Source organism: Myripristis murdjan, chromosome 21 (genome assembly GCF_902150065.1).
Source record: "Myripristis murdjan chromosome 21, fMyrMur1.1, whole genome shotgun sequence".
NCBI lineage: Eukaryota > Metazoa > Chordata > Actinopteri > Holocentriformes > Holocentridae > Myripristis > Myripristis murdjan.
This window is the reverse complement of record NC_044000.1, coordinates 19,697,277-19,724,374: the sequence shown is the minus strand read 5'-3', so window position 1 is coordinate 19,724,374 and position 27,098 is coordinate 19,697,277. Positions and strand designations below refer to the sequence as shown.

At 42.4% G+C, this 27,098-nt stretch overlaps 4 protein-coding genes and 1 non-coding gene across 5 annotated transcripts; 2 read left to right on the top strand and 3 right to left on the bottom strand.

Moving 5' to 3' along the window:
- Window positions 1-1,174: 1,174 nt before the first annotated feature.
- On the bottom strand, window positions 1,175-6,197 carry nxpe3 (neurexophilin and PC-esterase domain family, member 3). Its single transcript, XM_030081531.1, has 6 exons — window positions 6,020-6,197; window positions 5,104-5,292; window positions 3,950-4,731; window positions 3,770-3,840; window positions 3,439-3,660; window positions 1,175-3,337 (listed from the first exon to the last, which is right to left on the bottom strand). Exons 2-6 carry the CDS (start codon window positions 5,251-5,253, stop codon window positions 2,781-2,783), a joined length of 1,782 nt encoding a protein of 593 aa, XP_029937391.1. The 5' UTR covers window positions 5,254-5,292; window positions 6,020-6,197; the 3' UTR covers window positions 1,175-2,780.
- Window positions 6,198-7,661: 1,464 nt separating this feature from the next.
- cep97 (centrosomal protein 97) lies at window positions 7,662-12,688 on the bottom strand. Its single transcript, XM_030081317.1, is given in 13 exon segments — window positions 7,662-8,633; window positions 9,033-9,108; window positions 9,308-9,977; window positions 10,078-10,256; window positions 10,485-10,649; window positions 10,750-10,777; window positions 10,780-10,915; window positions 11,048-11,161; window positions 11,282-11,383; window positions 11,559-11,717; window positions 11,825-11,966; window positions 12,060-12,075; window positions 12,652-12,688. Coding segments are annotated over 13 exon segments (2,358 nt in total). The 3' UTR covers window positions 7,662-8,099.
- An 816-nt stretch (window positions 12,689-13,504) lies between these two features.
- On the top strand, window positions 13,505-18,352 carry rpl24 (ribosomal protein L24). The gene is made up of 6 exons (XM_030081625.1): window positions 13,505-13,654; window positions 13,781-13,854; window positions 14,224-14,336; window positions 15,804-15,940; window positions 17,085-17,148; window positions 18,187-18,352. The coding sequence occupies exons 1-6, from the start codon at window positions 13,650-13,652 to the stop codon at window positions 18,322-18,324; spliced, it is 531 nt and encodes a 176-aa protein (XP_029937485.1). The 5' UTR covers window positions 13,505-13,649; the 3' UTR covers window positions 18,325-18,352.
- LOC115380519 (small nucleolar RNA SNORA23) lies at window positions 15,245-15,425 on the top strand. Its single transcript, XR_003930346.1, has one exon. It is a non-coding gene; the product is annotated as a small nucleolar RNA SNORA23 (small nucleolar RNA).
- Window positions 18,353-19,988: 1,636 nt separating the features above from the next.
- Window positions 19,989-26,337, bottom strand: mpc2b (mitochondrial pyruvate carrier 2b). The gene is made up of 5 exons (XM_030080090.1): window positions 25,937-26,337; window positions 24,027-24,067; window positions 23,763-23,847; window positions 21,830-21,941; window positions 19,989-21,105 (listed from the first exon to the last, which is right to left on the bottom strand). Exons 1-5 carry the CDS (start codon window positions 26,028-26,030, stop codon window positions 21,057-21,059), a joined length of 381 nt encoding a protein of 126 aa, XP_029935950.1. The 5' UTR covers window positions 26,031-26,337; the 3' UTR covers window positions 19,989-21,056.
- Between the last annotated feature and the right edge of the window lie 761 nt (window positions 26,338-27,098).

Sequence of the window (27,098 nt, the reverse complement as noted above, 5' to 3'; positions counted from 1 at the left end):
GAACCTAATTTGAACTGAAAATCTCGATGCAGGTCCTTTCACTGTATTTTCCTCTTGTTTTTGAGGATTCGCACTGGTGTTCAACACAATGATACAACTGTGTAAAGTGTGTAGCCATGAGAATCAGGACAAAGTAACTGCTCATACACGTCCACACCTTTTTTGTGTGTGTCCCGAACATTTCAAGACATGCCGATGATGATGACATGCATAGGACCTGTAGCCCTCCTTCAATCAGAGTAAACATGCAAACAAAAGAAATACAAACACCTTGCGGTTGCATAATACTTCCTTTACTATTTAGCAATAAATGCAGACACTGTTTGAAAAGGCAGTTTCTGAAATCCCCTGCATTTGAAGCTCAATGCTGATAAAAATGTTCATATTGATTGACATTATAAAAAAAAAATATTGTAAGACTACAACAGTGGGGTGTGTGCAGCTTTGCAGCATGCTCTTACATGTGATAAATAATGCTTTCTGAATTATTTGGGTGAGATGACATCACATCACTGGATTTGATTTTTTAATCTTTTTATTGGTTCTTGGAACTTTGATGTGGCAGTAGCTTGGGCCTGTAACTGGTGCTCAGGCATTTGCATGTGCACACACACACTTAACAATGGCACATACTGGAGAGCATACTAGCAACTGCACTTGACCTCTTATCGTAACCGGCGAGTTCCTCGTGTGTAGTACAATAAGCCTGGCTGTGATCAAAACAGACAAAAAGGAAGCACATATATATATATATATATATATATATATATATATATATAGTATTTCCAATGTCTTCAACAGTCGTCAAGACAATTTCATCAAAATCATCATCATATGGAAAACGTGCCACTGAAAAGACCATTAACAACAAACCGAATCTCCAAAAAAACAACAAAAACACAGGGGAGGATCAACCCTAACCCTAACCCTAACCCTAACCCTTTAAATAAAATAATAATAATAAAATAATAACAATAAAAAGGTCATTTTAGCAATAAATGCACAGATTATGCCTTGGAAAGCATTTGGCTTATGCACGCACACACATACACATATACATACACATACACATACACGTGGCTTCATTTGATAAGACTGTATGCTGCTCATCTTTATTTGCTTAATGTTTGCTTGATCAACATAAGCAATTGTAAACTTAAGGTGCTTTTTTTTGGGTAATACAAAAACTGTTGTCTGTAAAACCAAACATATAGCACTTGTCATTGCAAGCAGTGAAACCTATAAGGATGCAAATCTATAAGATTTAGCAAATAGGCGAACGGAGTCTACTGAAAGTTTACTGAAAGGAGTCTACTGAAAGCTTCTGGTGGTTCTGGGTGTGAGACAGAGCCATCTGCCAGGTAAACAAGGCAGCGGTAGACCGGCTTCTCTCCCAGCTAAATGATGGACGATGGTCTGGTGATGTGAAACTCAACTGGATCTTTAAATGGAGTCTGAGGACACAGGAGCGCCGAACACATTCCTTAAGAATTTAGGCAACTGCTGCTAAAATAGTTTTCACTGGTCTAAAAGATGCAGGTGCACATTTTTCAGAAACATGTTACATTTTTGGATGTTTTTGTTCGGACAGACAGACAACGAGAAATGCATACATTTGTAAGTTAGTTTGATGTTTACAGCCTTTTGTCTGCTATTAAGACTTATAGTGACGTGCATAATTTGCTTTTAAATACTGTATACACTTTTGTTAAATGCCATTTTACGTTATGCTGCTAACAAGCAAAACCCTAAATACATACGCAGGTGCAGATGAATTTTAACCACAATGTAGTTTATGCTGTTTTCAAAACATAAACAAGGCAAGGCCTAAATTTTCACTTTACGCAAGTTGACAAGTTGCATACAACATCAAGTAGAGCCTTAGCTGTGGTCAACATGTTGTAACATGGCTTAGTGCAAAACAATACTGTACCATAGACTTAATATACACTGCCAACACTGCATAGGGTAAGAAAAGCCCTTTGAAAGGGCAGACAGAGCGCGTACCTCTGGCAAAATAAATAAATACAATAACCAAAAATATAAATAAAGCCCAAAGCTGCAATCCTGAGGAATACCAACTCCAAATGGGAGCAAGCTTAATCTTTCAGGAGGAAGTAAAACAAATCTCACTGCACACACACACACACACACACACACACACACACACACACACACAGTTGTGTTTCCATCACTTCAGAGGACATTACACTGACTTGCGTTCAATTCCCAGAGACTTACCCTAACCTTAACCCTAACACCTACTTGCCTAATCCTAACCCCAACGCCTAACCTTAACCTAACCCTAAAGTTAGCTGACCTTTAAACCAAGTCTTCACCCTAAAATTAATGATTTTCACTAAGACAACTTGCTTTTGCCCCCACAACATGACTGTGTAAACAGATTTATGTCCCCACAACATTAGTAATACCTGGTAGACACACACACACACACACACACACACACACTTTGGTAAGGAAAACAGATGCATGATAACCATCACTGTGCAAATAGTTTTGGCATTTACAGGGTTGGAATATAATACTGCAAGCCTTGTGAAAATCCAAATGACATGTTGCAGGCAGGTAAACAGTGTTCAAAGCTTAACTTTTTGCGAAGTCACTTTTGTATAGACAAGCGTGAAAATGTATGTGGCATGGGTGAACAACAAAAACAAAAAAACAAAAAATGTTTTTTTTTTTTTGGAATAAGAAAATGAGCAAAAACAAGGTGCTCTCTTCTACAGCCTCCCTGAACTATCGCTAACCTCAGATTTCTGTTAGCTCTTCTTCTTTTCTGGGCAAACATAGGACAAGAGGATGTCTATCATGTTCTTGACGATGGCTGGAGGCGGATGAAGGGCGTGAGGGAGGTGGTGCGCCAGCGTCATTTCCCAGGCATCCACCAGCAGGACGTCCAGCCCCTTGAACATGGCCCTGAGCACGCCGTCCAGCTGCTGCGAGTACCAGTCACTGTTGTACAGGCTCACCTCCTGGTCCAGGGCCTGGAAGTTGGCCGAGCGGATCACAACGAGGGTTCCTGGCGCTCGGTCGAGGAGCCGGACCAGCGCCCGACGAATGTGACGCAGCCGACGGATGTACACCTCCACGGGGAAGGTGCTGAAATGGGCCCAGATGCTGAGGGCCACAACGGTGTCTGGGCCCCCGGGCAGGCCGTCCAGCTCATTTGATATGTACCGTAACTCGTTGGAGGTGACCGTGGAGAAGCGGATGGGCGGACCATGGCAGCGGTACTTCAGGAGAATGTTATGGACACTGTCCACTGCCATGAAGGGCCCCACGTTTTTGGGACTATGTAGGTTGAACTCTTTTAATTCTGTAAAGGTGGAATAAACATGTGGGACCTCAACTGGGAATGCAAAGCCGTATGTGGAGAACAAAAAACCAAACAAGACAAAGACAGAAGGCAATGCTCACCTGGTACAAAAGCATTAAGGTACTCAAACCACTGTCTGATGGTGGAGTCTCCGTACATATTGATCACTTTGCCTCTCAGACACTGAGTGATAGCAGACGACTCATTGAACTGGCGCATTATAACACCTCCTAATGGCCTCCATGACCCTTCATAGTAATACCCAGAGGGCGTCAGCTTACTAGGCTCTGGCTTTGCACTGCTGCTTTCTGTCTCTGGCAGATCTGAAACAGAGCAAGGAGCATCAAAGACTGAAATGAATTTACGGAGCAAAGCATGTAGAGACTGTAATATTACACACAAAATACATGAACTGCTCTGCTTGTGATTTACCTTTCTTCCTCGGCAGCACATTTATTCTGTCTGGTCCCGAAGCGTGTATAGGAACTTTGATGTTTACGCCACTGACATTAAAAAATAATAATATTAGAAAATAAATAAAATTCCTAAATGTTGAAATGAAATGGTAACATATTTTCTGTTGCATTTTCCTCCCACTATGATGTTACAAACCTCTGGAAGAGCAGCGCTTCTTTGTTGGTGATAAGGTGCTTCTGGTAGCCTCCTTTTGCGTGGTTGATCCTCGTGTCGCAGCTCAGCATCTTGGGCTTGTAGCAGTACCAGGGCTCCCCTGTGTGCAGGTCCGTGTAGTTGCACAGCGGCTGCTGGCTGGGAGGTAGACACATGTTACACACAGTGGTCTCCGACAGGAAGCCTGAGCGGAACAGGCTCTTGAAAAAGACCCGATCGGGCCGTTCCTCCCTCAGCCTTCGCAGCACAGAAACAGCCTCACTGGAGTGCACCAGTGTGATCTCCACCCGTGCAGATCCCACCCAGAGGAGCGGGAACAGGGCAGAGTAAAATCCATTGCGGTGGTCCAGCACCTGACCCGCTACTCCCGCTCCAAACTCTGGGGAGTGCAGCCGAGCTACCAGAAAATCCCCCCCGTAGCGCTTGGGACGGCCCTGGAAGTCGTGCATTTGGATGAGGGCCTCCAATTGGTCGCCAACATGCCACTCTCTCCCTTCTTTGCCGGGCAGGATTGCAAACAGGCTGTGCACAGGGTCACTGGTCTGGCGCAGGGGTGTTGGTGCAGAGTGGGGCGGAGGCTCGGGCCAGGCAATAGAGTCCAAGAGGTAACGCTCCTCCAGTGCATCTTCAGGAGAGGGTTCCTGGCCCAGACGGCCACAGAAGGTGTGGTTGTGGTAAAGGGGTGGTGTTCCCTCCTGGGTGAAGGCTGAATTTATCCGGCTCTGGAGGTTGTAGAGGGTTGACACGGTGTGGCAGTTCAAATTCTGAAGAGGAGGAGAGGAGAGCAGCAGTGGTGGAGAAACTATTGCCAGTGTTAAAGAAAGATCTTTGCGATCCTACACTATGAGATAATAAACCATCCAATGTTTACAGGCTCAACCTCCAATTTTCCCTTAAATTTCCCCTTTAGTTAGGGCTGGGGGCTATGGACAAAATCAAATTATCATGATTAAAAGATTAAAAATAAATAAATAAATAAAATAAAAACAAATAAAAAGGATAAAACAAAAATTAAAAGGTAGGTCAACAAGCATCTTAAACTTAAGCAGTGATACTCACACCCATTCGCTTGCCAAACTAAAAAATCCTGCAAATCCACTGAAGTTTAGCTCATCATCCCTCACTTCTCTCCTCACCTCTAGAGTGTGGATGTTGCGTAGAAGGAAGATGAGGCCAGACAGGGCTAGGAGCAGGAAGATGGGGGCATATTTGGACAGATTTCGGCACATGGTGACCCCCTTCTGTCTCCCATGATCGGGAATTACTTCACACTCTGCTGTCACCATGGTGATGAGGGCATCATGTTGTTGTCAGCATCCTTGACACTGACGGTGACACAAATAAATGCCATCAACAAATAGGACGGACCAGCAGAGAACTAACATTTGCTTAGATTGAAACAAGGCTGGGCATAGGCACATGTGGGTAAAATCATAAAGCAATCATTATTAGGTAATACAGAGATTCCCAAACTGATTTTATGTTTGACATATGTTTAATAAAAATGTTTTGTCCCCGGGTCCCCCCCTCTGAGAAGACTTTTGCTGCTCTTGCCTCATAATCTGGTTATGATCTGAGGCATGGTGATGTAATGCTGGTATCATTTGATAAAAACATGAAATGACATGCCAGGGAAGAGGCTCCTCAATGCCGTGAGGACATCAAAACATGTCTGTCACTGCTACTAAGCCACCTAATCCAGTCCCCGACGGTCATCTATGTCACTATCATCTGCCTGTGCCATCCACCAACACGATCTCAAGTTAGTTAACACCATGCCTTGCCTTGATTGCACACCAGCTATTCACGTTTCACTAAAAATCGTGCAACTCGACACAAGAAAAAGACAGCGGATTCCCAATCAAATAAGAGCTGCAATGACGCAAGAGTCCAGCAACAAAGGAGCAGAGGGGGGATACACTGCCTGTATTCATGAAATGGAGCGGGGAGTTCAACATTCTCCCTATGGAAATAGCAAAACAATTTACCCTTTATCAGCGTTGCATTGATGGGGGGGACAGTATTTTAGTTTAATCATGCTGGCCTCCTTACCTGGCTTGGCAGATGATCATTGTGTTCTCGGCGCGGACAGACTGTCCGAGGCTGTCGAGAGCCGGACTGAGGCGACTCTGCAAGCTGACGGCCACAGACAACAGATGCGTCTGTGCAGCTGCAGCAACGCAATAGTAAGGAGGGCAGGCTCCCGTTATCCACAGCCCCCATTGTGTTAAAAAAAAAAAAAAACGCTTGGTAAAAAATGTGCAGCGCCCTCTGGTGGCCAGTAACCACCCTTCGATGGCGTTATCTCCACTGGCAGAAGTCATGGGCCCTCGCATCTCATTTAAAGTGGCATAGGACCTCATAGAAAACAACCCGTCCTTTGACGACTACTAAATACTAATTAGGTCTGAATACTGCTTAATTTCTTCCTAATGTACACTACTCACAAAAAGTTAGGGATATTCGGCTTTCGGGTGAAATTTCAGGATGAACCTAAAATGCATTATAACCTTTACAGGTGAACTTAATGCGACCTTCCGTAAACTTTTGAATGCACATGTCCAACTGTTCAATGTTTCAGTACTTTTTGCACAAGTTGCTGTTCTCTAACAAGAAGTTTAACAGCAAAATTCACATCAGGTGTTTGATCCATGAATCAACCAATAAATTTCCTGGTTCAATTAGAATTGGCATTTAAACAGTCCTCCTCATCCTGCTGTTCACATCTTGACATCATGAGTCCAAGACGACACGTCAGCACAGAACTGCCCTACACTTGAACTGAATGGTACAGTGACAAGCCCATGCTACCTGAATAACATCATTAATTCAGTCATTGTGCCCCTGCATGAACAATACAGACCTAATTTCATCTTCATGGACGACAATGCTCCAGCTCATCGAGGTCGTATCATTAGGGAACGGCTGCTGGAGACTGGGGTACCTCAAATGGAGTGACCTGCACTTTCTCAGACCTGCATCCCATAGAAAACCTATGGGATCAGCTGAGTCGCCGTGTAGAGGCTCGGAGCTCTGTACCCCAGAACCTCAATGTCCTGAGGGCCGCCCTTCAAGAAGAGTGGGATGCCATGCCTCAGCAGACAATAAGTCGACTTGTGAACAGCATGAGACGTCGTTGTCAAGCTGTAATTGATGCTCAAGGGCACATGACAAGTTATTGACACTGACATTTTTTGTTGTGGTATATCCACCAGTTGTTGGCTTTTGTTTCAAGAAATTGTTTGAGATGAGGAAATCACCAGTGTATGCTTCTACTTAAATGCCCTACTTTCATGATATAATATCACTGTAGCGTGAACTTTTTACATTTTCCATAAATTTCACTCAAAAGCCAAATATCCCTAACTTTTTGTGAGTAGTGTATGTGCACCAGCCAATTCAGCTGCCCCCCTGGTCTTTGATGTAATGATTGGTCATGTTACAGCTCCTAAACCCAGTCAGCTGTCACGGACTTATCAGATGTGCTAGAAATACTTTGCAGTTTAATTTCTTCACTTGTATGTATGTTGTGGTACATCATTTCATCATTCATGACATCAGGTGAGAACTAGTTATTTATTTTGTTTTGATATTTCATGGTAACAAAAAACAGCTCAGCCATTGATAGGACACCTATGCCTGCAGTTGTTTATGTAACGTATATTGAGCTTATCACAAGTCAGTTCAACCACAATTCATGACACTATTAATGAGATTTATTGCAGTTTCAAACAAATAAATGGATATCAACAGAATAAATATGTTATTATACCTTGCCTGGTGTTCTTCATCAGTAGAGGTAGAGAGCAACCTATCTATTGTTACTAATGCCCTCTTAAGCAAGATCACAATTGTTTTCTTTACACACAAAGGGAAAATTTCCATTAAATAACAGGTCTGGGTAGTGAAGTATAAACAAACTAGAGTTACATTCACAGGAAGCTACGTTTTGCCTCAACAGCTGCCTGTAGTTTGAAAAACAAAGGCAATTATGTATATTTTGACTTTAGGTCTGGGTCAGCAGTTTTAAAACATGCTCAAAGTTTCCAGAGGTAGCGACACATCTCGATCCTACAGTCAGTGCTTAATGTGTAGACGTAGTCCTGTACAGGTGCTTATTGAACGTACACACTCAGACAAGGTTGGGAGAGGCTTCCGGTTTGCACGGAGCCTCTGATTTATTGTCTGCTGTCTTGTCGTCCTGTGGGGGCGAGTTAGGCTGTGCTGCTTTGCTCGGGGAGAGGGGTGAGGACGGCTGTGGTGTTTCTGTTCTATCGCTGGCCGCTCCCTCCTCCGCCTCCTCCTCCCTCTGCTGCACAGAGGACAGGTATTGTTCCAGCAGGCTGCAGTCTGGACTGTCCACCCCACCAGCAGCACTGCCACTGTAAACCGTAGTCACCGATGTCAGCGCTCGCACCGTCTCCAGAGAGTCCGCCGTCCCGCTGCTCATGAAGCTGTCCTGCTGCGCTGCCTGCTGTTCGCTGGTGGACTGGAAGCCCGAGTCTGGGAAGGACACATCTGTGCAACCTGGGTCTGTGGTGCTGGGGCCAACAGGTAAGGCGGGCCCACATAGTGCAGGAGCTGAGATCTGAGCTGAGGTCACAGCCTGGGAAACGCTGGCCAGCTGCTGCTCAACAGACTGCTGCCACTGCTGCATTGACTGGAGCTGTAGGGAGGACAGACTGTGTGTAAAATACTGAGGGAGCTGGCTTATATACTTGCTTTGCTTCCTGATGAGTCACATAGCAAAGCATCCCCTAAAAATAGATAAATGTTGGCATCAAAACTGTATCTTGCAATTTCTTAATTTATCAATGTCAAACAAATTAACCAAGCTGTTTGTTGACATACTATGTAGGAGTTAAAGCTATAATCACCTATCTGTAGTCATACTAACATGTAATAACATGTTTTTACTGCCTGGAAAACATACATCCATTTGTTTAGCAACAATTTTGGGAACATCCCCAAGAAGACAGATCTTTTATGAAATGAAATGACTGAGTCTTGGTGAATGTGTGTGTGTGAAGGTGTCTGGATTTGGTAAATAATTTTAATAACTAACCTGTTTCCACATAAACTTAACTGCCTCCTCCTGAACCAGCCTCTGTAACCGTTCTTCCTCATACTGCTTCTGCACCCTGTTGACAAAACATATTTTTATGATTAATTATGATTATGATTATTAACAGTCATTGTTAAAATTATCCTATGTGCATAAATATGTATGACCCTTCTTGTTACATAACTCATGCATGCAACAATAAACAGCAAACAGATATACTTCATCACTGTTTCATCAACAATGTGAGGAGAGAATAGTGATAGTCTGTCAGTTACCTCTCCAACTCTCCAGAGAGGAAAAGGATGTGCTCTTGCATCCTTCGTAGGCGAATTTCACCCCGCACCTCTCTGGCCATCGGGTGGCAATGGCGAGTGTGTTGTCCCCTCCACCACGACTGGATTTTGACTGCTGCTCTGTCTGCTTCGTCCAGGTTTGATTTATTAGGACATATCACCACTTCTTCCTGCTTGGGGCCCTCTTTCATCTCCTCTTTGCCACAGTCCGCGGATGCTTCCAGATCACTTTGCGGTGGGCTACCACTGACTGCCAGCGGACCAGCTGTCGTAGCTGAGGCACTGTTGTGCTGACCTGCTACAGACGTGACTTCCTCTTCCGCAATCACCTGCTCTCGCTCTTTCACTGAAGGTGAATGATTGTCTGTCTGGAGCTTTTTGAGTTGGGCTGGGCGCTCAGGGGCCAGAGAGTCAGGCTCAAATGTCTCTGTCTCATCCTCGCTATCGGAGCGGGTCTGCTGGGGCTCCAGGTCAGGAGTGAAGGGAAGGAAAGTGGACTCCGAGGAAAGCAGACTGCCGTTGAGTTTGTCCTCATCTGTCTGCACATCCTCTAAATGGATGGGTTCCTCTGTAACCCTCGGGCTGCGAATCATAGGCACTGACGGGTGGGATGAGTCAGAGCCAATCCAGGTATTGTACTGCACAGCTGGCTCTAAGTAAGAAAAGGGAAATTACCATCAGATGTAGGATAAAAAAGAACAGGTAAATATATAAAGGGATAATTTGGGAAACAGCAGCAGCAGATCTTTTACCTGTCTCTCTGACTAGTGGTACAGCAGCTGGCGCAGCAGCAGGGGCTTTCATCACCTCACCAGCTCCCCCTTGTGGAACTGTATGTTGAGGGCTCTGTTTGTCTACATCCAGTTGAGTTGGGCGAGGAGGGCTGTGACAGCCTCCCTGGCTCTGCTGTAACAACTGGCTTTGGTGAAACCTGAGAGCCAAATTGGTCAAGGCAATGGGGAAAGAAAAATTACACAAATATTTACATGTATGGGAGAGAACAGTGAGTATAGCAGGGTGATCACCAAGAGTGTCCTTCAAGGTAATGTCCTTAGTATCGTAAATATCATATTGCCTAGCAGCACTATATTGTGTGTTAAGTATCTTTTCAGTTCTAAAGTCTTGAGGTCTGTATGATTGTCAAGGCTTGGGCTCATACCTCTGCTTACTCAGGATCTTCTCAAGCTTGGCGTCCTCAGCAGTCTCCAGGGCTGGAGAAGATGTCAGAGGGCAAACAGTAGCAAGGTACTGAACCAGCTGCACATGTTGACCAGGGCGATACGAACGACCTTTGCCCTGACTGTAAAGCCACTCTGCTTTGAGACTGTAATCATGACAATCAAGACATAAGAGACTGGCATTTAAATATCACTGCATGTACCTTAGCAATCTTTTATCATGCCACAGAAAAGAAATGTACATACCCCTCTTTTTGTGAAACTACATAGCCTCTAGGACCTTGAGGCTCAGGCACCAACTCATGATATAAGGCCGATAGTCAAAACCAGGCAGTGAGGGAGTTGCCATAACACAGGGGTTGCTCATAATGGAGAGCTGCTCCAGCTCATGGAGCATTGCCAGATATGACACCTATGAAACAGTTTGAAATAAATTAGAGAATGTGCAGGTAAAACAAACACCTCCAGAAATTAGCCAGCTGCAATAAGCCGGTACTTAATTGATTTAGGCACTGGTGTTGTGTTAAATAGAAAATGTCATTACTTCATTGAGATCCCTTATCTCATTTTCTGCCAGGGAGAGAATGGATAAATGAGCAGGTAAGTGGGCAGGAGCAGTTCGAAGTGTTGTGATGCTGTTGCCATGGAGCAATAGTGTCTGCAAGAAATGACAGTAAATCAATCAAAGAGAGAAAATTACACTATAACCTCAAGCTTGACAAGTGCATTTATTTGTTTATTCAGGTACACTTTTTGACCGGAGAGGCTTCAATGCTCCCTTCAACGCTACCAGCTTAGTCATATCACCAATGCTAGATATGTTATTGTCAGACAAGTCCAGGTGTTGCAGGGAAATGCAGTTGTTAAGCTGCTCAATGACCTGAGTGAAAAAGTGAACAATCAGTGAAACTTGTATCATATTATCATACAGACTGAAACTAATGACCTCATCCATGCTATAACATTCCTATGCTGTATATCATAACTCTACAAATAATGGTACGACAGAGGAATGAGAGAAGCACAGTGCTTTTATGGATCCCCTCTCTCCTCACCTTTATATTGTTACCAGACAGGTTGAGCCATTCGAGGTGCGGTAGGTCTCTAAGCCCCTCGATGTAGCCAATGCTATTATTGGGAAGATTCAAGACCCTCAGCTCTGTTAGTCGAGACACACCCATCATTCGCACCAGACGGTTGCTGGCCACAGAAAGCTAAAGACATACAGGTAGGCACAATAAGACAAGGTATGTTGGGAAACTGTATGCACTAGTGGGCAACAACACATTTTAACACATAGTGGAGGTGAAGCTTGACTCACTTGCTGGAGGCTTGGGCTCCTCTCCAGATGGTCCAGCTTCATGATGTGGTTGCGATCCAGGATGAGGGTGGTGTGGTCCTCCGAGCAGGTGGAAACTGGGATCCAACTTTGTATTCCCTGCGCTGAAAGGTCCACAACGGTCCTTAAAGGTCAAAGAAGAAGGGGGAGGATAAAGAAGCAAAATGAGTGGACAGGAAATCCCAATCAGTGTTGTCCATCACTATGACTACAGCACGAGGCAGTCACAGTAGCTGAGCACACAGAGGCACACCTAAGAAAAGAAGTAAGCACTAATGTAGCTAAAGACACACCTTATCCATCACGTCTAAAGATCTGTTAAACAGAAGACAGAAAACACAGGCAATGGAACATTAACTAATCTGATTATGAATTATGGCTGCACAGATCACAGATATTGGTCATCTATTAAGTTATGTCTAGTAGATGTGAACTGAGGCATCAGGAGTCAAAATACACTGAGATTTGGATGTGTAATAGGTAAGGCACGAGTTAAAAGACAGAGTTGGCTAAATTACTAGCCACAATATTTTGTTGGGTTCACAGAGAGTACGATTTATATTACTGACAGCTAGCTAGCGCTTTAGCAAGACACATGAGAGACAGCCTGTGCTTGGCTCCTCTGAGGACAGACACGGGATGTTTTGATGTCGCTGTGAATGGCACCACAAAGCTAATCCGCGGTTAGCTACTAACGTTAACATTAGCTAACGACAAACGCTTCGGGGGTGATAAAGGTTTATAAACGTCGCTAATCGAAGCGGTGGATGTCGCCACCGATTGATCAAAGCGATCGGTTTGACACTCACCAGCGTTTGTATCAAATTTCACATCTGATACTCCCATCTTGGACAAGCCCTGGTGGTTCGCTGCCTCACAACTGTGGAAGCTGCAGGGTGGAAGACGAGCGCTTATCTCCTGTCGAAGACCGAGAAGTTCAAACGGCTCCGCCAGGGCGCTGCTGGGAAGTGTAGTCCAGCTGCACCGCTTCTCCGTTGGTGACTGACGTGTTCGGGCTTAAAAAGACTACAAAGTTTGTACACTGACGCAGACGCCTCGCTACAGCGCGCTAACGTTACTAGGTAACGTTGGCGGACTGACGCTAACCAGCATCTAACAACATAAAATAATCTAAACTTTATTGATCTTTACTGCGATTATTAAATATTTGGCGAAAATATATTCAAATACACAATATTCGACACATGTATTCAACATGATGTTGTACAAAGAAACAGGAGTATGACATAAAAATAAAAGTAGAAATTCTAATTACAAATATCTCCGTTAATGTACAGTCTCAGAATAGAGAATAAGAATACAACACATCAGACTAAGTTTTTTTTCTTACTTTTTTTTTTAGTGTTCATAAGCTTGACAGTCTTTATATATTCTTTAAATCACTTAATATGCTTAATACGCTAATGCTTTACAGATTCAGGTTCATCATTGCAGAAATTACATTTTTTCCAGTGTCTGAAAATGTGGAGAGATGTAGATTTGGTTGATATATTTTGTGTAAAATTTTGATGTGTAGTTCTATTAGAACAGACTTCCCGCTTGTAGTAATGGCAACCGCAACATTATGACGTCAGCGAATTAACGAGTCGTCAAAATTATATATTTAATTTAGCGATTTCTTATTGTATGTGTATTTTATCCTTAATCAGTTAAATCAAATAAAAAAATAAATAAATAAATAAAAAACGAACAGTCGCTGTGATTGTACAAAAACGATACGAGTCACACAACTCGGTTTCCGGATCCGGTATCTTCCTTTCCGGTTTGGTGCCCTCTCGTAGCCATCATGAAGTGAGTTTACGGAATACAATCTATTGCCATCACATCATTGAAATAAAGTCCATGTCCATGTTATCACTGTTATGTGTGCAGTGAAATCCTATTCTTTCACTGATGACTTGCATTTACTGTTTCCAGGGTCGAGTTGTGCAGTTTCAGCGGGTATAAAATATACCCCGGCCATGGCCGCCGATACGCCAGGATAGACGGAAGGTAAAACCTGTGGCCCCAGTCTGATACCAAGCTGTCTGTTAGCTCAGTGTAGCGTTTCGTATAAGGCTCTCTAAAGGGTTTCTTGCCCTTGGAGCCTCTTTGGGATGTGTATAAAGTAAACAAACCATAGTCCGTGTAGTTAGGCCCTAGCCGGCTCCCATTGAACCCTATGTAACTGCTAAGCTAGCTACATTTGCTAACGTTAGCTGGGCGAAGCTGCCGCTGACAGTTTATTATGACAGAGGCAGAGTTTTGGCAGGAGTCGCCCTTTAGTTGGTGACAGGCCGGTCAGACACACCGCAGTATTGTTGCCATGTGTGTCATTTACTGGACAGCAGTGAGTTGAGTGTCTTCATCATGTCTTCATCAGGTGTTCCAGTTCCTGAACGCCAAGTGTGAGTCTGCCTTCCTGGCCAAGAGAAACCCCAGACAGATCAACTGGACTGTCCTGTACAGGCGCAAGCACAAGAAGGGCCAGTCTGTAAGTAGGCTGTGTATTTTAGGGCTGGGACGATATGCTTATCTCCCTATTTGATACTTTGGTGCTGATTCAATATGCATTATGGTTCTTAAGTATTTGCGATTCTGCAGTTATTGTGATTCCATATTACATCTTATTACGATTTCTGTTTTGTAATTACCTTCTAGTTTGTGGGTATTAAGTTTCATGGCATTAAATTCCAAAAATTGGTCTCATTTCAATGAATTGGTTTCTTGGGGGCAAACATCATTACATTTGAGTAAAACTGAACTCATTGATTCCACAAGAGTCTCAGCTTTCCAGTCAAACCCAATTTATGCAACCGCAAGACTGTCTAGGCTCCAGTATACACAAATATGTCATTTTAGAATAGGCCAAAATAACGCATTTGTACTGCATGCAAAAACCTCCATGGTTTTGAACCAAACTGCATGGGATTAGCATGAGGTGGGCATGTCTGCACAGTGGAGTTCCATTGGTGCACATAGAACCCATTTTCATTCAGAAATCTGGAGGTCAGAGGTCATGGATCCCTTTAAAAAAAAAAAAAGTCATGTTTTTCCCTTGTCAAAATTTAGTCTAACCTTGGAGCAATATTTTGCCCTCTTGCCAGCAGCTTAGCATGGCATGATATGGCGTGACATGGGACCAACAGATTCTTCAGGCCATATAGTTTCATATACCAATATTTTTACTTAAAATCAGTTCAATAATGAAAAAATAGATTTAAAAACTGTAAAAGAATTGTGATACTTAGGTGAATAATTTCCCCCCACATCTAATGTATTTGCAAGGGGTCATACATGACCCCTTGCATCCACTTTCAGCTGAATGCTGTGGACATGACTTCCTCATGTTACACATTCATTTCATTTTTGTCTCGGCACCGCCAGAATAGGTTTGGCTGCGGTGGATGGTGTGCACAGTGTTGGTCCTGTGTTATGTGTGTTGCAAGGCTGTGTTTTACAGTCTCTGCAGCAGTGCTCACTCCACACCCGCAGCCACAGAACAACAGGAGATCACTAGTACTGGCCAATGACGTCTTTCTGGCTTTTCACAATTTGCCAGCCTCCAAACTCTCCTACAAGCTAGCTGCGACTCATTCAAGAGTAATTGTGTCCTCTAGTTTTCTGCTGTTCGGAGTTCAGTGCCACTGATGCATTAGTAATATTGAGACATTTGTATGTGTGTGTTTTTTTTTTTTTTTTTTATGATATTGAAGATTATTTCATTTACACAGAGGGGCACTCTGACATTCCATATCTTGGTACATGTTTCTTTAGTTGAAGTTACTTGTCTGTAGCGGATCTACAGTTGCAGAAACTAAAGATCCACCAGTAATGTAGGACAGAAAATATCTCCATTGCTTTCTTCACCGCCATGTGCTTCTTCATCCATCAACGGTGAATAATTAATTTGTCATTGTGTCAGATAATAATTTGGTTCCCTTCATAATTGTTTTGATAGGAAGAGGTGACCAAGAAGCGTACACGCCGCGCAGTGAAGTTCCAGAGGGCCATCACTGGCGCCTCCCTGGCTGAGATCATGGCCAAGAGGAACCAGAAGCCTGAGGTCCGCAAGGCCCAGAGGGAGCAGGCCATCAGGTAAGAGTCTGGCAGCCAGATCCTGCCTGATGTTGATCTCTTGATATTTTTTCCCCTTGCCTGGAAGGAAAAACATCCACCATTGCTCTTCATTTTTGGGCTTAAGGATGTCATGCTGATGAACTGTCAGCAATGGGTCTCTTTTTAAGATGTGGCTTTACATCTCGGTTTTATTGGGCTCTAGCTGAAGTGATTTTAATGGGGGATTTGATTTTTGCTTGTAGAAGCAGCCTCTCTCACTTAAAAGGCATTGGAAGAAAGCCTAATTCATGCTGCAGTGTAATTCTCCAACAGCTTCCATGAGTCCAGTGTGAAAATAATTTTTTCTCTTATTTTACCAGTGCAAGCAGGGCTGTAATTTGAAGTGATAGTTTGTATTCTTAACCATATAGTCCTAATTTGCTGCTTCATGCAAGTGTAATATGTCCACAACGATCATCAGATCTCTCCCTGACGTGAAAATGAGTTTCACTGGGAGTTTGCTGCTCCAAAATGAATGATGTACATATAGACCAGAAAACAGCACGATTTGAAGTTTCTCTTTCATCACTCTTAACATTCCCCTTCCAAAATGTGCAAGCGCCACTGCCGCCCCACAAGGGGTATTACAGTTGATAAGAGTCTAAACTATCACTTAAAATTTTCTGTCTACATGCCAATATACGTCAGCGTAGTGTGTTCCAGCACAAGAGCAAATGAAGATGTAATTGCCTGCTTAAATTAGATTTTGCACAAGCTATTTTTTCCACACAATTACTGACCAACAAATTAAAAGCTCCCTTTCATTTTTTCCTCTACATTTGCCATCAGTGTTTACTGTAAGGATTTTGCTTTGTCTCCGCATGTTACATGCATTTCACTGTTAAATGTAAATGTTGTATGGGTGGTGAACACTTGACCCTTGATTGTCTCTTTAAACGAGAGAATCAGTTACATGGGCCTCTGGTAATGATCATAAATCTAGTTTGCTTGACATGTGATTACTTTGTTTACTTGTAGACCAGTTTAGTGGTATGTGCATTGATTAGGCGTGTAGGGCTTTTTTAGATCCATTATGTGAAGTATCGCCTGCAAACCTTGACTGTAACCATCAGTCTGCTGCTCTGACATTTAAATTTGGCTCATGCTTTACTTTGTTTCCCAGGGCTGCCAAAGAGGCCAAGAAGGCAAAACAGGCAACCAAGAAGCCCTCTGCTCCCAGTGCAAAGGTAAGATCTCTTTTTTTATGCTGTGTCTCAGTTAGAGCCTCTTTAAATACCTGCAAAAATCCCCAAAGTCAAAGAACAAGTTTCGCCCAAGAGGTCAGTACTTGGATCTTTAGACTGCTTTGGAAAAAGGTGTGGGAGAAGTGAGAGGAACAACATCCCTCCCACTTTCACCATTGTATTCCATTTAGGCAAGGCACAGGTATATGTTGTATTGTATTGTATATGTGGGTGGGAGTTTAAAGACCCTCTCCACTCAAAAACGTTTTTTTTTTTTATTTTAATACTCGTGGAAGCTTGACTTTCGGTGAACAGATTGGTATTGGTGCCAAATCTGCCACTGCCAGCACCGGTTTTAATAGTCCTCCACTGGAGAGCAGAAGCTTGTCCTAACTTCCCTGAAATCTGTTCTTGTGCTTTTGCTCATACATGCTCAGTTTGTGACGTCACAAATAGGTCTTTAAGACGTCTTCTTAGTTCTGGTCAGGCCAAACGTCGTCGTCTTGTTGTCTGTTCAGTGGCTGCTAGTCTAACAGTGGCCAAATCTGGATACACACTTTTGGATGTTTTTTGTTTTTTGCACAAATTTGGTAGTTGACAGCTGAACCTACTATGAAATAGAAACAATTAGTATAAACTCTTCAGTTGCATTGCAGGCTTGATTGCACAGTGTGCAGTTATCACAGCTGTTGGTCACATTGTACAGTCAGGACGGAAAGAAAACGAGCTGTGCTTTTTAATTTTCTGACCTGTCCATGTTGGGTCAGTGATGTTAGATGTTTTTTTTTTGTTTTTATTGTTTGTTTTGTTTTGGTTTTTTTTACCTGCATGTTAATCCAGGCTATTTAGTAATCTGCTTTGTGGCAACTTGTTGGCTGCATACTTAAATTTCATTGTTAGGTAGCCTCTCAGCCTGCCCTATTTCCTTTGATATCAGTATTCACTGGATTATTAACAAATAATCTTCTAATTTTGCTGTAGGAATCTGTGTGATATCGGTGATGGTTTTCTGTTCTTACATTGTCTTCCTGTTTTTTGCAGGCCCCTGCCAAGACTGCACCAAAACCCAAGATCGCAAAGCCCATGAAAGTCAGCGCACCCCGTGTTGGCGTGAAAACGCTAAAGCCGTTCTGGTTTTTGGTTGTCAATAAAATTTTCTGGTTATCATGCTTTGTGTGATGGTGATTTACAATACAGAATCAAGTATTTTGACAGGGATGCAACATTAGTCAGTAACCATCACTCAAATCATCCAAATAACAAAGGTTACTGTCTATCGGTGTAGGTGCGTTTCTCTCCTTGCACGAGTTTACATCTCCTCTTACTGGGTTACTTATGCTGACCTGTATTTCCCATTCACTTTGTTAAATAACTTAAAGTGGATTTCACAATTATAAATCAGTCCAATTGAAGATGCATTTCATAGTGAAACTTGGGCTCATTGCTTGGCATTACAATATGACTGATGGTCCTAAATGGACCTCATAGTGACAGGGTGATTGTACAACTCTAAAAGCCTAGAGGTTAGGATGACAGGTGCAACAACATCTAAGTTTAATTTTGTAATATTTTTTTTTAAAGGAAACTCACTACATTTGCGCAAGTAACAGTTTTCTCCTACACGTCATCAGACATCATCTAACTGGAGTCTTACCTTTTAGGGTTGCCCAAAGCCAGATGACCTATTTGTGCCACTGCTGGTTTTAGTTACAGAAAATAACCGATTGCCCGTTTATAATAAGCACTTAATGCGCTTTTATAAAGGTAAAAATCCTGGAGGACAACAGCCTAGTCGGGGCTTCAATGCAAGAATGTCAAAAATGAAAAGTGTTAATGATGTAATAAGAAGTCACGGTGATGTGTGCTGTGTGACTGGCCGGCACTAGCGGACTGCTGCACTTGGCTTTGAGCAGCTTAAGAGGTAAGGAGTCAGTTATCACCTAATGATTACTTATTGATAAACCTAGGTCTGATGGCTTGTGTAAAACAGAGATGTTACTTGCTCATTTACAGCCTGAGGAAAGTCATTTGAAGCATACTCTAAAATAAGAAACGAGATTGTTGCACCCATCAATCTATCTTCTGAATTGACCAATGAACAATTGGATGTTGACAGAAGTATTTTGAAATTATTGATATATCTAACATACATGAGTTTTAGACTAAATTATCAGGTAATTTGCAGAGGTTTGTATGGCAGTCAAACTTCTCATTAGTTGTCCTTAAGACAATCATTTGAATGTCAGTGAAGTTAATGAGGCTGATACGCAATTTACTGCAGTTAAGCTCATGTGTGTGCTAGAAATCCATTGTTATCCAAACTGGAGAATGAAAGCTGAAGGTATGACCTTGTCATCTGAACCTTGACCTGTAAATCAGATGACTCCATGCAAAGCTCAGCTGATGTTGTGGAACTGGCTTTTGTTGTATCTGGCAATGTGCCCCATGTCAGGGGATAATGCAATACAAGATTACAACAGATGAGAGAGATCAAGGCTCCTCTTGCCCCAGAGTGTCAGGGCTGGGTGACTAGAGGCCACATTTAATGTGATATTAAAAATACCAAGTGGCTTCTGTATGATACAGCCACAGGTACAATTACTGTAGTTATTCTGAACCATTTGATATGTTTTCGGTGTATTTTTTTGTCCCAGGCCAGAATGACCAAATCTGAGGGCCCTCACCAGCCCAGTGCTGTCCCACCCCGGCATTTTATCTCTGCGACAGCCAGGCGCCTTTATGGCCTACCTTCATTACCAACTTTGGTATCATAAAAGCATATTCAATCCACTCCAAAGTGTCACTTCCTAATGACTGACACTGAAAATTACCTGAGTCCAAGCTTTAAATCAACCATAGGTGTTAAACAGTTTATTAGCATTACATAGCCATTACATAGCCACAGAGCCATAGAGAGAAACCTTATAAGTGCCGTTCATACAGGGGTTCAGAATATAATACACAATGGGATTAACACCGATTATTGCTTGTATAGTAAGGGGATGTATCTAGTGGGAACATGTATGAATATTATACACACACACACACACACACAATTATAAAACAGCTTTCTAGTAACGAGGAATCCATCAGCAGTGTTGTGATATCAGTGTCAGCCTTCAACCACCATGGTTTCCTGGTGGGCCCTTCCAGTACCTTGACAGAGTTGATCCTAAACATAAATGCACATTTAAATATGAGACACTGGTGTAAATATTCCCGATGATAAGAATCAGCAAGAAAACAAACAGCAGCTTTCTATAACTCTTGACTATCAGAGAAAATTTTATTTCCTCACTCTAATTTACAGTTAAAGCCATTAAAATGGATGGTAATCGAGAATGATTTAATAATTATCAAGGTACAGCTTCCATGATTGCTACCAAACCATAAATAAGTAATGAAAACACAAATGTAATAATGTGACCACCTTTCTTAAATCATTGTGAAACATTCTTTAAACCCATTCAACACTATCCAAGATGTAACTCTGGGAAATTACTGCAGTGAGGTTACTGATTACTACAACCTGAAACGGATGGAGAAACGCAAAACTTCCCAAGACGAGTATGATATTGTATAAAGTATGGACTTCATTAATTTAAGAATGTACAATCATACAATTTGTAGAACAAGTAGTACTTAAAAGAACAATTTGTGCGTTGATGACCACCATTCTTGACATGGTGTTGACTACGGTTAAAAATGTTCTCTTTACACCCTGAGGAAACTGAAACCTTGCCAATTCCACCAGGGAAAAACACAGGCTTTCTGTGGTAAATAATGGTTATGCATGGATGTCTTGGCGACTGTGTGAGATGCAGAGCTGATGTGAGAAGGGGCAGGTTTGTGGCCACTGTGCCGCCTCCCTTTCAATTCACTCAAGTGGAAGATTGGCGACATGAACACACTCAGGACTCGGCAGCCTCCTTGGCCTTCGCCTTTTGCTCCTGCTGGTATCTGCGAGGAAGAGAAGAGGGAGGAAAATTTGACATTGTGTTAAACAGTACCAGATGTTCGTCATTGCATTTATTTGAATAAAGCTCTTTTAATGATGAATGACAAAGATTTACATACATTGAAACCTCAAGGAATTTTTACATCAAATTCTCTTCTATGCGATGCACTTTTATTTATAAAAAGACTAGATCATTTTATTTTTTACCTATAAATTTTGTATGAACACTGTATTACATGTCTTTTTTTTTTTTTTTTTTTACTATCAAATATCAAGTCAAATTTGATGTTTTATCTGTTCTCTTCACTGGAATACTGCAATATTTTCCTCTAGACAAGCTCATACTTCCCATCTCTATTTCTGAGTCTGTCTTTGACCTTTCCTCTTTCTCACACTTAGACAGATTTACTTCCCTGACCAAGTTTAGTTGATTACTAACCAAAAAAGAAAGGAAAATAGGCGCACAAGAACTTAATGTTATACATTTACCACTCCTTGAGGTTAGAAGCTGCCGCGCACCTAGTTAAAGAATAACTTGTCACCATGATTTCTTATCAGAATAAGGAATACATATTTAACAAAACTGCTGCGCTTATCCTCGACGAGATGACTAAAATAATTTCTACAGAGATGATACAGGCAGGCACTCCACTGCCAGAATCTGTTGTTGACAGGTTGATTATCGCTCTGGGTTCAGCAGACAGACACACACACACACACACACACCTCCAAATCCTGTAGAGCTGGGACGCTCCAGCACTCCCAACAAAGAAGTTGACAGCAAAGAGGTTCCAGTTCTTTGGGATGATTACCAAAGAATATCTGGACCAAATCAGCCCTGGTGGGGAACAAAAACAGGAAAAGTGAAGGTTAAGCACAGCAAAGTCAAATAAACTGGTGTTCATAAGAGCGCAGTAAATGTTCTGGCAGAAGAGCAGCAGATAAGATTTGTTTGCACAAACATATGAACATACGCACCAGTCAACCTTTGTCACAGATCATCAGACTCTCACACAAACCTTCAACGTCAACAATACCGGAAATGTATGTCATGAATTCAAGACAGAGCTCAACAGAGTCATTTGCCCCGACACACTTTGAAAAGCTGGAAGTATATCGCTCATGCTCCGATGTCCATTTAACTTCATCCAAGAGCCAATGAGCAATCAATCGTGTGTTTTGAGCTATACTCATTGCTAAAGTGAGTTTTAGATGCTAAACAACATTAACCCTGCGCTTAATTTGAACATTTTTCAAATTAATTTCTGCATCCAGAAAAATGCAGAAAAATGTTGTCGCACCACTCTCTACAGTAGAGATGTGAATGTTCACCGCCCTCACGACTACATTCGATTATGATTCACCTGTCAACGATTTGACTGCACGATGCATCTCACGATGCTTCCTCAATTTTCTACATTACTGCACATAGCTACTTTTTCCAAAATAAGTGCTTTCAAAAATCAGATTACAAATGTCTGTAATATAAAAGCTGCATCTTTTCAGTAGTGGTATGTGTGTGACCCACTGTTGTGCTCTGTCACTGCATTTGAAGAGCTGACAAATTTCCAAAGCTTTACGCTACGGGGACAAAAAATTTTTAACTACGTTGCACTTCTGGGTGCACGTAAATCTGTGATGTCAAGGCAGGTGTTTCACCTTTGGTAGCCTCAAATGCTCTGGAAATTTTACCATCACCATTCTACCAAGTAGAAAAGAGTGTCTCATTATCACAAGCACCCTGATATGCACTTACATCTTTCAACACTGAGTGCTTACACATTCTTTAAAAAGGTCTTTCAAATGATCAAAGATCCTGACAGTAAATTACAATGTTGTGGACTTGGAATAACTGAGTGCCATCTATATGTGTCTCTCTCTTCCATGTAACACTAGTCACCTTCCTCCAGCTGCTACAGTATGTGTTCCTAGCAAGATCACAGTTTAAAGACAATCACCAACAATTTCACATTTTCAATTCATCAAAGTGCTTAGGGAGTCACCGTGAATGCCTGAGTCCACTTTTGAGTTGTTATCATGCATTCCTTATGGGAAAGTGAATTTCCCACCTTCCCTTGTTTGAATTTCTTTCAACAAACAACACCTCTTGGGGGCCTGCGACAAAGGGTCACTAAACTTTGATGTTTCTTCCTTTGAACATCTCTGGTTTGAGAAAGATTTTATAATGGAGATTGTGTTCTTGGCTTGAAGTTTATCATGATAAACTGGCAGATAAAATGAAACGTCAACGCTTCATTATTTTCAACAAATCCGACAGTGCAAGGAACACAATTTTTGAGAATGTTAGAAAAAATATTTTCCTTAGATTTCCTCTTTCATTTTCTTTTCAGATGAAGGAGTGAAAAATGTTCAAATTAGCTACAACGCGGTGTGTGCAACGAGAATACATATTCCTTTCACAAACACACTCCTTTCTTCTTGTTCAAATCAAATTGTCACGGGTTATTAGGCACAACAGGAAAGCCAGTGGGCACGCTAAGGTCAACTGATCTCTAGTTTAAATTTAATAAATCCACATTTCAACTGAGACGTGACACCCTCAGAGGCTCAAATGGTGACGACTCCATTTGCAATGTAGATTTAATGAGGATTAAAATGCTCCCTACTGATCCACAAGACAAAACGAGCTCCACCTTACCTGTGGCCGTCAGTACGCCTGACTGGGAGGTGCTGAGTTTCTCTGCTGGTCGAGTCATATCAGCCAGGCCGGCGATGACCAGACCCTGCGTGGTGACGACACCAGATTACCATCATCACATTCTGTTGATAAACTTACATGCTTACGTCAACAAATTAATTTGACTTGATAAGACTAACCACACATCAGTGGCAGGGTCAGTCTTGTGTGTTTAGGATATGTAAATATTACTAGTGCAAGATAGGCAGTGTGGAATGCTCTTACCCATTTAAACATCGGGGCCCAGAAGAAAACCGTTTTTGGACCTAAAATAAAAACAGGAAAAAAGGGTAAACTATATTACATTAGGTCATTACATTACATTCTAAAAATACATGTTATATAATATAGTTTCATTCCCCCAGGTTTTCTCCTGCAGCAGTCTGATCCTCCTGACAGGCCTTCCTAGTGGGTGAAGAGATCAGACAGCGTACGAGACAGACAAGCGGAATACTTGAATATCTGATGTAATTTGTGACGTGCTCGGACACATCGGTGTGTCTAAAGACATCAGAATCAAACAAAGTTTAAAAAAGAAAAAAGAAAAAAGAAAAAAAGTTGGCTGTCATATTTATAGATTTTACTGGGTTTGCATTCCTTTGTTTTCACTAGTGTTTCCCTGAGGTTTCTGCTTTTGCTTCAGCTCTGCGACCTAAATTCACTCCACAGCTCATTACAGGATCACTTCCTGCAGATGCTGCAGTTCAACAAGAGCGCTTATTTGGATATTTAGAATCACCACTTACGCACAGTTGTGGTTTAATTGTAGTAATGTTTTTGAATGGGCTAAGCAATGCCGCCTGGTGTTGGATATTCACAGCTATGGAAATTTCCATCTGTGGGACGAACCTGCATTTTAATGAAATCTGGTTTAGAAAAAATGTTGGATGTCGCTCAGACACACTACTCACAGGCACACGCTATTAAAAACACAGAGGAAGGAAAAATATGGGTGACACTGAAAAGATACCAGTCTGTCTTTAGTTGCCTCTGTTGTTAGATAACACTGCTGAAGGCTAAAAAGAAGGGAAGACGGGAAAAAGAAGGCGAAGTATGTCTCAGCCAATCATACTATAGGGAGTTGGCTTTGGTCCCCACCCCTGAGTAGCATGTGGGTAGGAAGTTGTCCTTGACAACCTGAGCTCTACATGCCGGTATCCCTACACAGACACACAAAGCAGGCTTTTGCCAGCAGCGCTCTGGTGCAATGTACCATAACCCTTAATCTCAGGTCACCAGTTTAAGTTAATATTTGTGTCCATGTTGAATATGAATATGTATGTGAGCTACACTACTGCACATCAGAGCAAACTTCAGAGATCAACATTTTGCCCCTCTTGACTTGTGGAGGACACAGGAATGCTGTTCATCAGATGTGACTGCAGGAGGCGAAACGCTGTGTTGTTAGAACAGGTTTGTCTGAACAACTGGTTGAACATCAGCCCACAATTGTTATGATCAGCAGCCAACATTGCAAAATAATCTTTAATCATCCATCCACAGTCGTATATGGCACGGCCTGGTGTTTGAAAAGACTTTATTGGGACAGCAGACAGAGTTTATATCCCTGCAACAGCAACGGTCCATTCTAGACTTTGATCTCCTCTTTTGAAAGGAGACAAACTAATAAAATCTAAATGACAATCCTACCGGAAAGGCACGGTTGATTTGAGTGAGATTTTGTATCATCTGCAAGATATTATGGCCGCCCACAAATCAAAACCAGCACACCACAGTAAAAATTGAGGGCAAGTTTGGCGTTAAGGGCAGGCAGACATAGCTGCAAACCTCCTGCCTTCAGTTCAGCCTTTCTCCTTCGCAGACAGGGCTGCTGCGGAGCTTAACCCAGAGTTATCCCAGCAGATTAGGGTCTCCCAGACACATTTGCGATAAGCACCAATGTCAAGATGTTACTATTTTATCAGCTGAGCACAGAATCACAATCAATGCATCCGTATCCCGAGTACAATAACACACTGTCACTTCGATAGGCTCATCTTGACACAGGCCCATCATTCAAACCATCACCAGGCATCCACAATCATCACCAGATTTGGTTGTCACCTTAGCCGAACATCACCGGCACAGCTTGCTAACTAAGATGCTGGATGCACGTTTGTTTGTTTTTAAATTACCTGCAGGGTGGTTGTACAAAGGTCTCAACTTCGCCGGCAGAATGTGCTCGATTCTGTCCAAAATCCTGTGGTACGAGGCTCTGAGCGCAGCCATGACTGAGGATCTTCAGATAGCAATTTCGGCTAAACTTAACAGCAGATAGAAACCGAAGTTGGCGCTAGCTTACCAACCAGCTAGCCAGATGGGTTACCCACTAAAAATCACCAGGTAAACGTTGGCTTCTGCCTGTTACCTGCGTCTCCACTGAGGACTTAGTCCAATAAAACAAATGAAAGACAGGTGAATTAGATGCTAAGGGAAGATGCTGTCCTACTGTCGACCTTCCCCGGCAGCTCTGTTGACATGCTACTGCTAACAGCTCCGTCCCTAACTGACACGCACTAGGTCATTTTTGTTACGGGCCAACCTACCGCGTGAGAGGGCGGGATCACAGAGTTTCTCTCTTTTGATTGGTCGAGTGCACTGGCAGCCCATAGATGATTGGTTCAGATGCGGTCGTTAACATTTGTAGCCCCGTGTGTCCCCGCTGGGCGGAGAGAGGAAGAAAGGGGCGATGATGGTGATGTAGAGGCAAATAAAAGACAAAGTGGGTAAACTCTGACCTATATTTGCTGATCACCACAGTATAAATATAAATAAAAACAAATGTATAATAATAATAATACATTACATTACAAATAAAAATTACAAACAAATGAGAATTTCGAAATTAACTCAAACAGTAATCGTTATTATATATCCATTAATCAATCAGTTCATTAAAATACATTTAAAAATCTACAGGAAACACTTTTGCATCTGAAGTCAAGACAGCCCAGATCTATAGCAGTGGCCCCCAAACCAGGTCCTCAAGGCCCCCCTGTCCTGCAGGTTTTTGTTTCCCTTTCACACCTGATCCATTTAAGAGCCTCATGCTGATTAGCTGAAACAGATCTACCTGAACAGGGCATGCATGAAAGTGCATGGGCCTCAGTTGGATCAGTTGTGTAAAAGTATAGTTAGAGCAAAAGCCACAGGTAATGGGGTGTAGTGATGGGTGTGTAGTATGTGGGTTCCCTCTACCCAGCCAAAGTTGGACATAAAGCGCTGGTGAAATGCAAAGTTTAAATGTAATCTGCTCCCTGCAGTCAGAGCAGCTCTCTTTGCTCAAGCATAGCTCCA

Coding starts and splice junctions, on each gene's coding strand:
- nxpe3 (XM_030081531.1), bottom strand. CDS start 5,253: ATGGTGACAGCAGAGTGTGAAGTAATTCCCGATCATGGGAGACAGAAG. Junction 4,732..5,103: donor GCAACATCCACACTCTAGAG/GTGAGGAGAGAA, acceptor CCTCCTCTTCAG/AATTTGAACTGCCACACCGT. Junction 3,841..3,949: donor GAAGCGCTGCTCTTCCAGAG/GTTTGTAACATC, acceptor TTTTAATGTCAG/TGGCGTAAACATCAAAGTTC.
- rpl24 (XM_030081625.1), top strand. Junction 14,337..15,803: donor AGCACAAGAAGGGCCAGTCT/GTAAGTAGGCTG, acceptor TTGTTTTGATAG/GAAGAGGTGACCAAGAAGCG. Junction 17,149..18,186: donor CCTCTGCTCCCAGTGCAAAG/GTAAGATCTCTT, acceptor TGTTTTTTGCAG/GCCCCTGCCAAGACTGCACC.
- mpc2b (XM_030080090.1), bottom strand. CDS start 26,030: ATGGCTGCGCTCAGAGCCTCGTACCACAGGATTTTGGACAGAATCGAG. Junction 23,848..24,026: donor GGGCCCCGATGTTTAAATGG/GTAAGAGCATTC, acceptor GTCACCACGCAG/GGTCTGGTCATCGCCGGCCT. Junction 21,106..21,829: donor CAGCTCTACAGGATTTGGAG/GTGTGTGTGTGT, acceptor TCTTCCTCGCAG/ATACCAGCAGGAGCAAAAGG.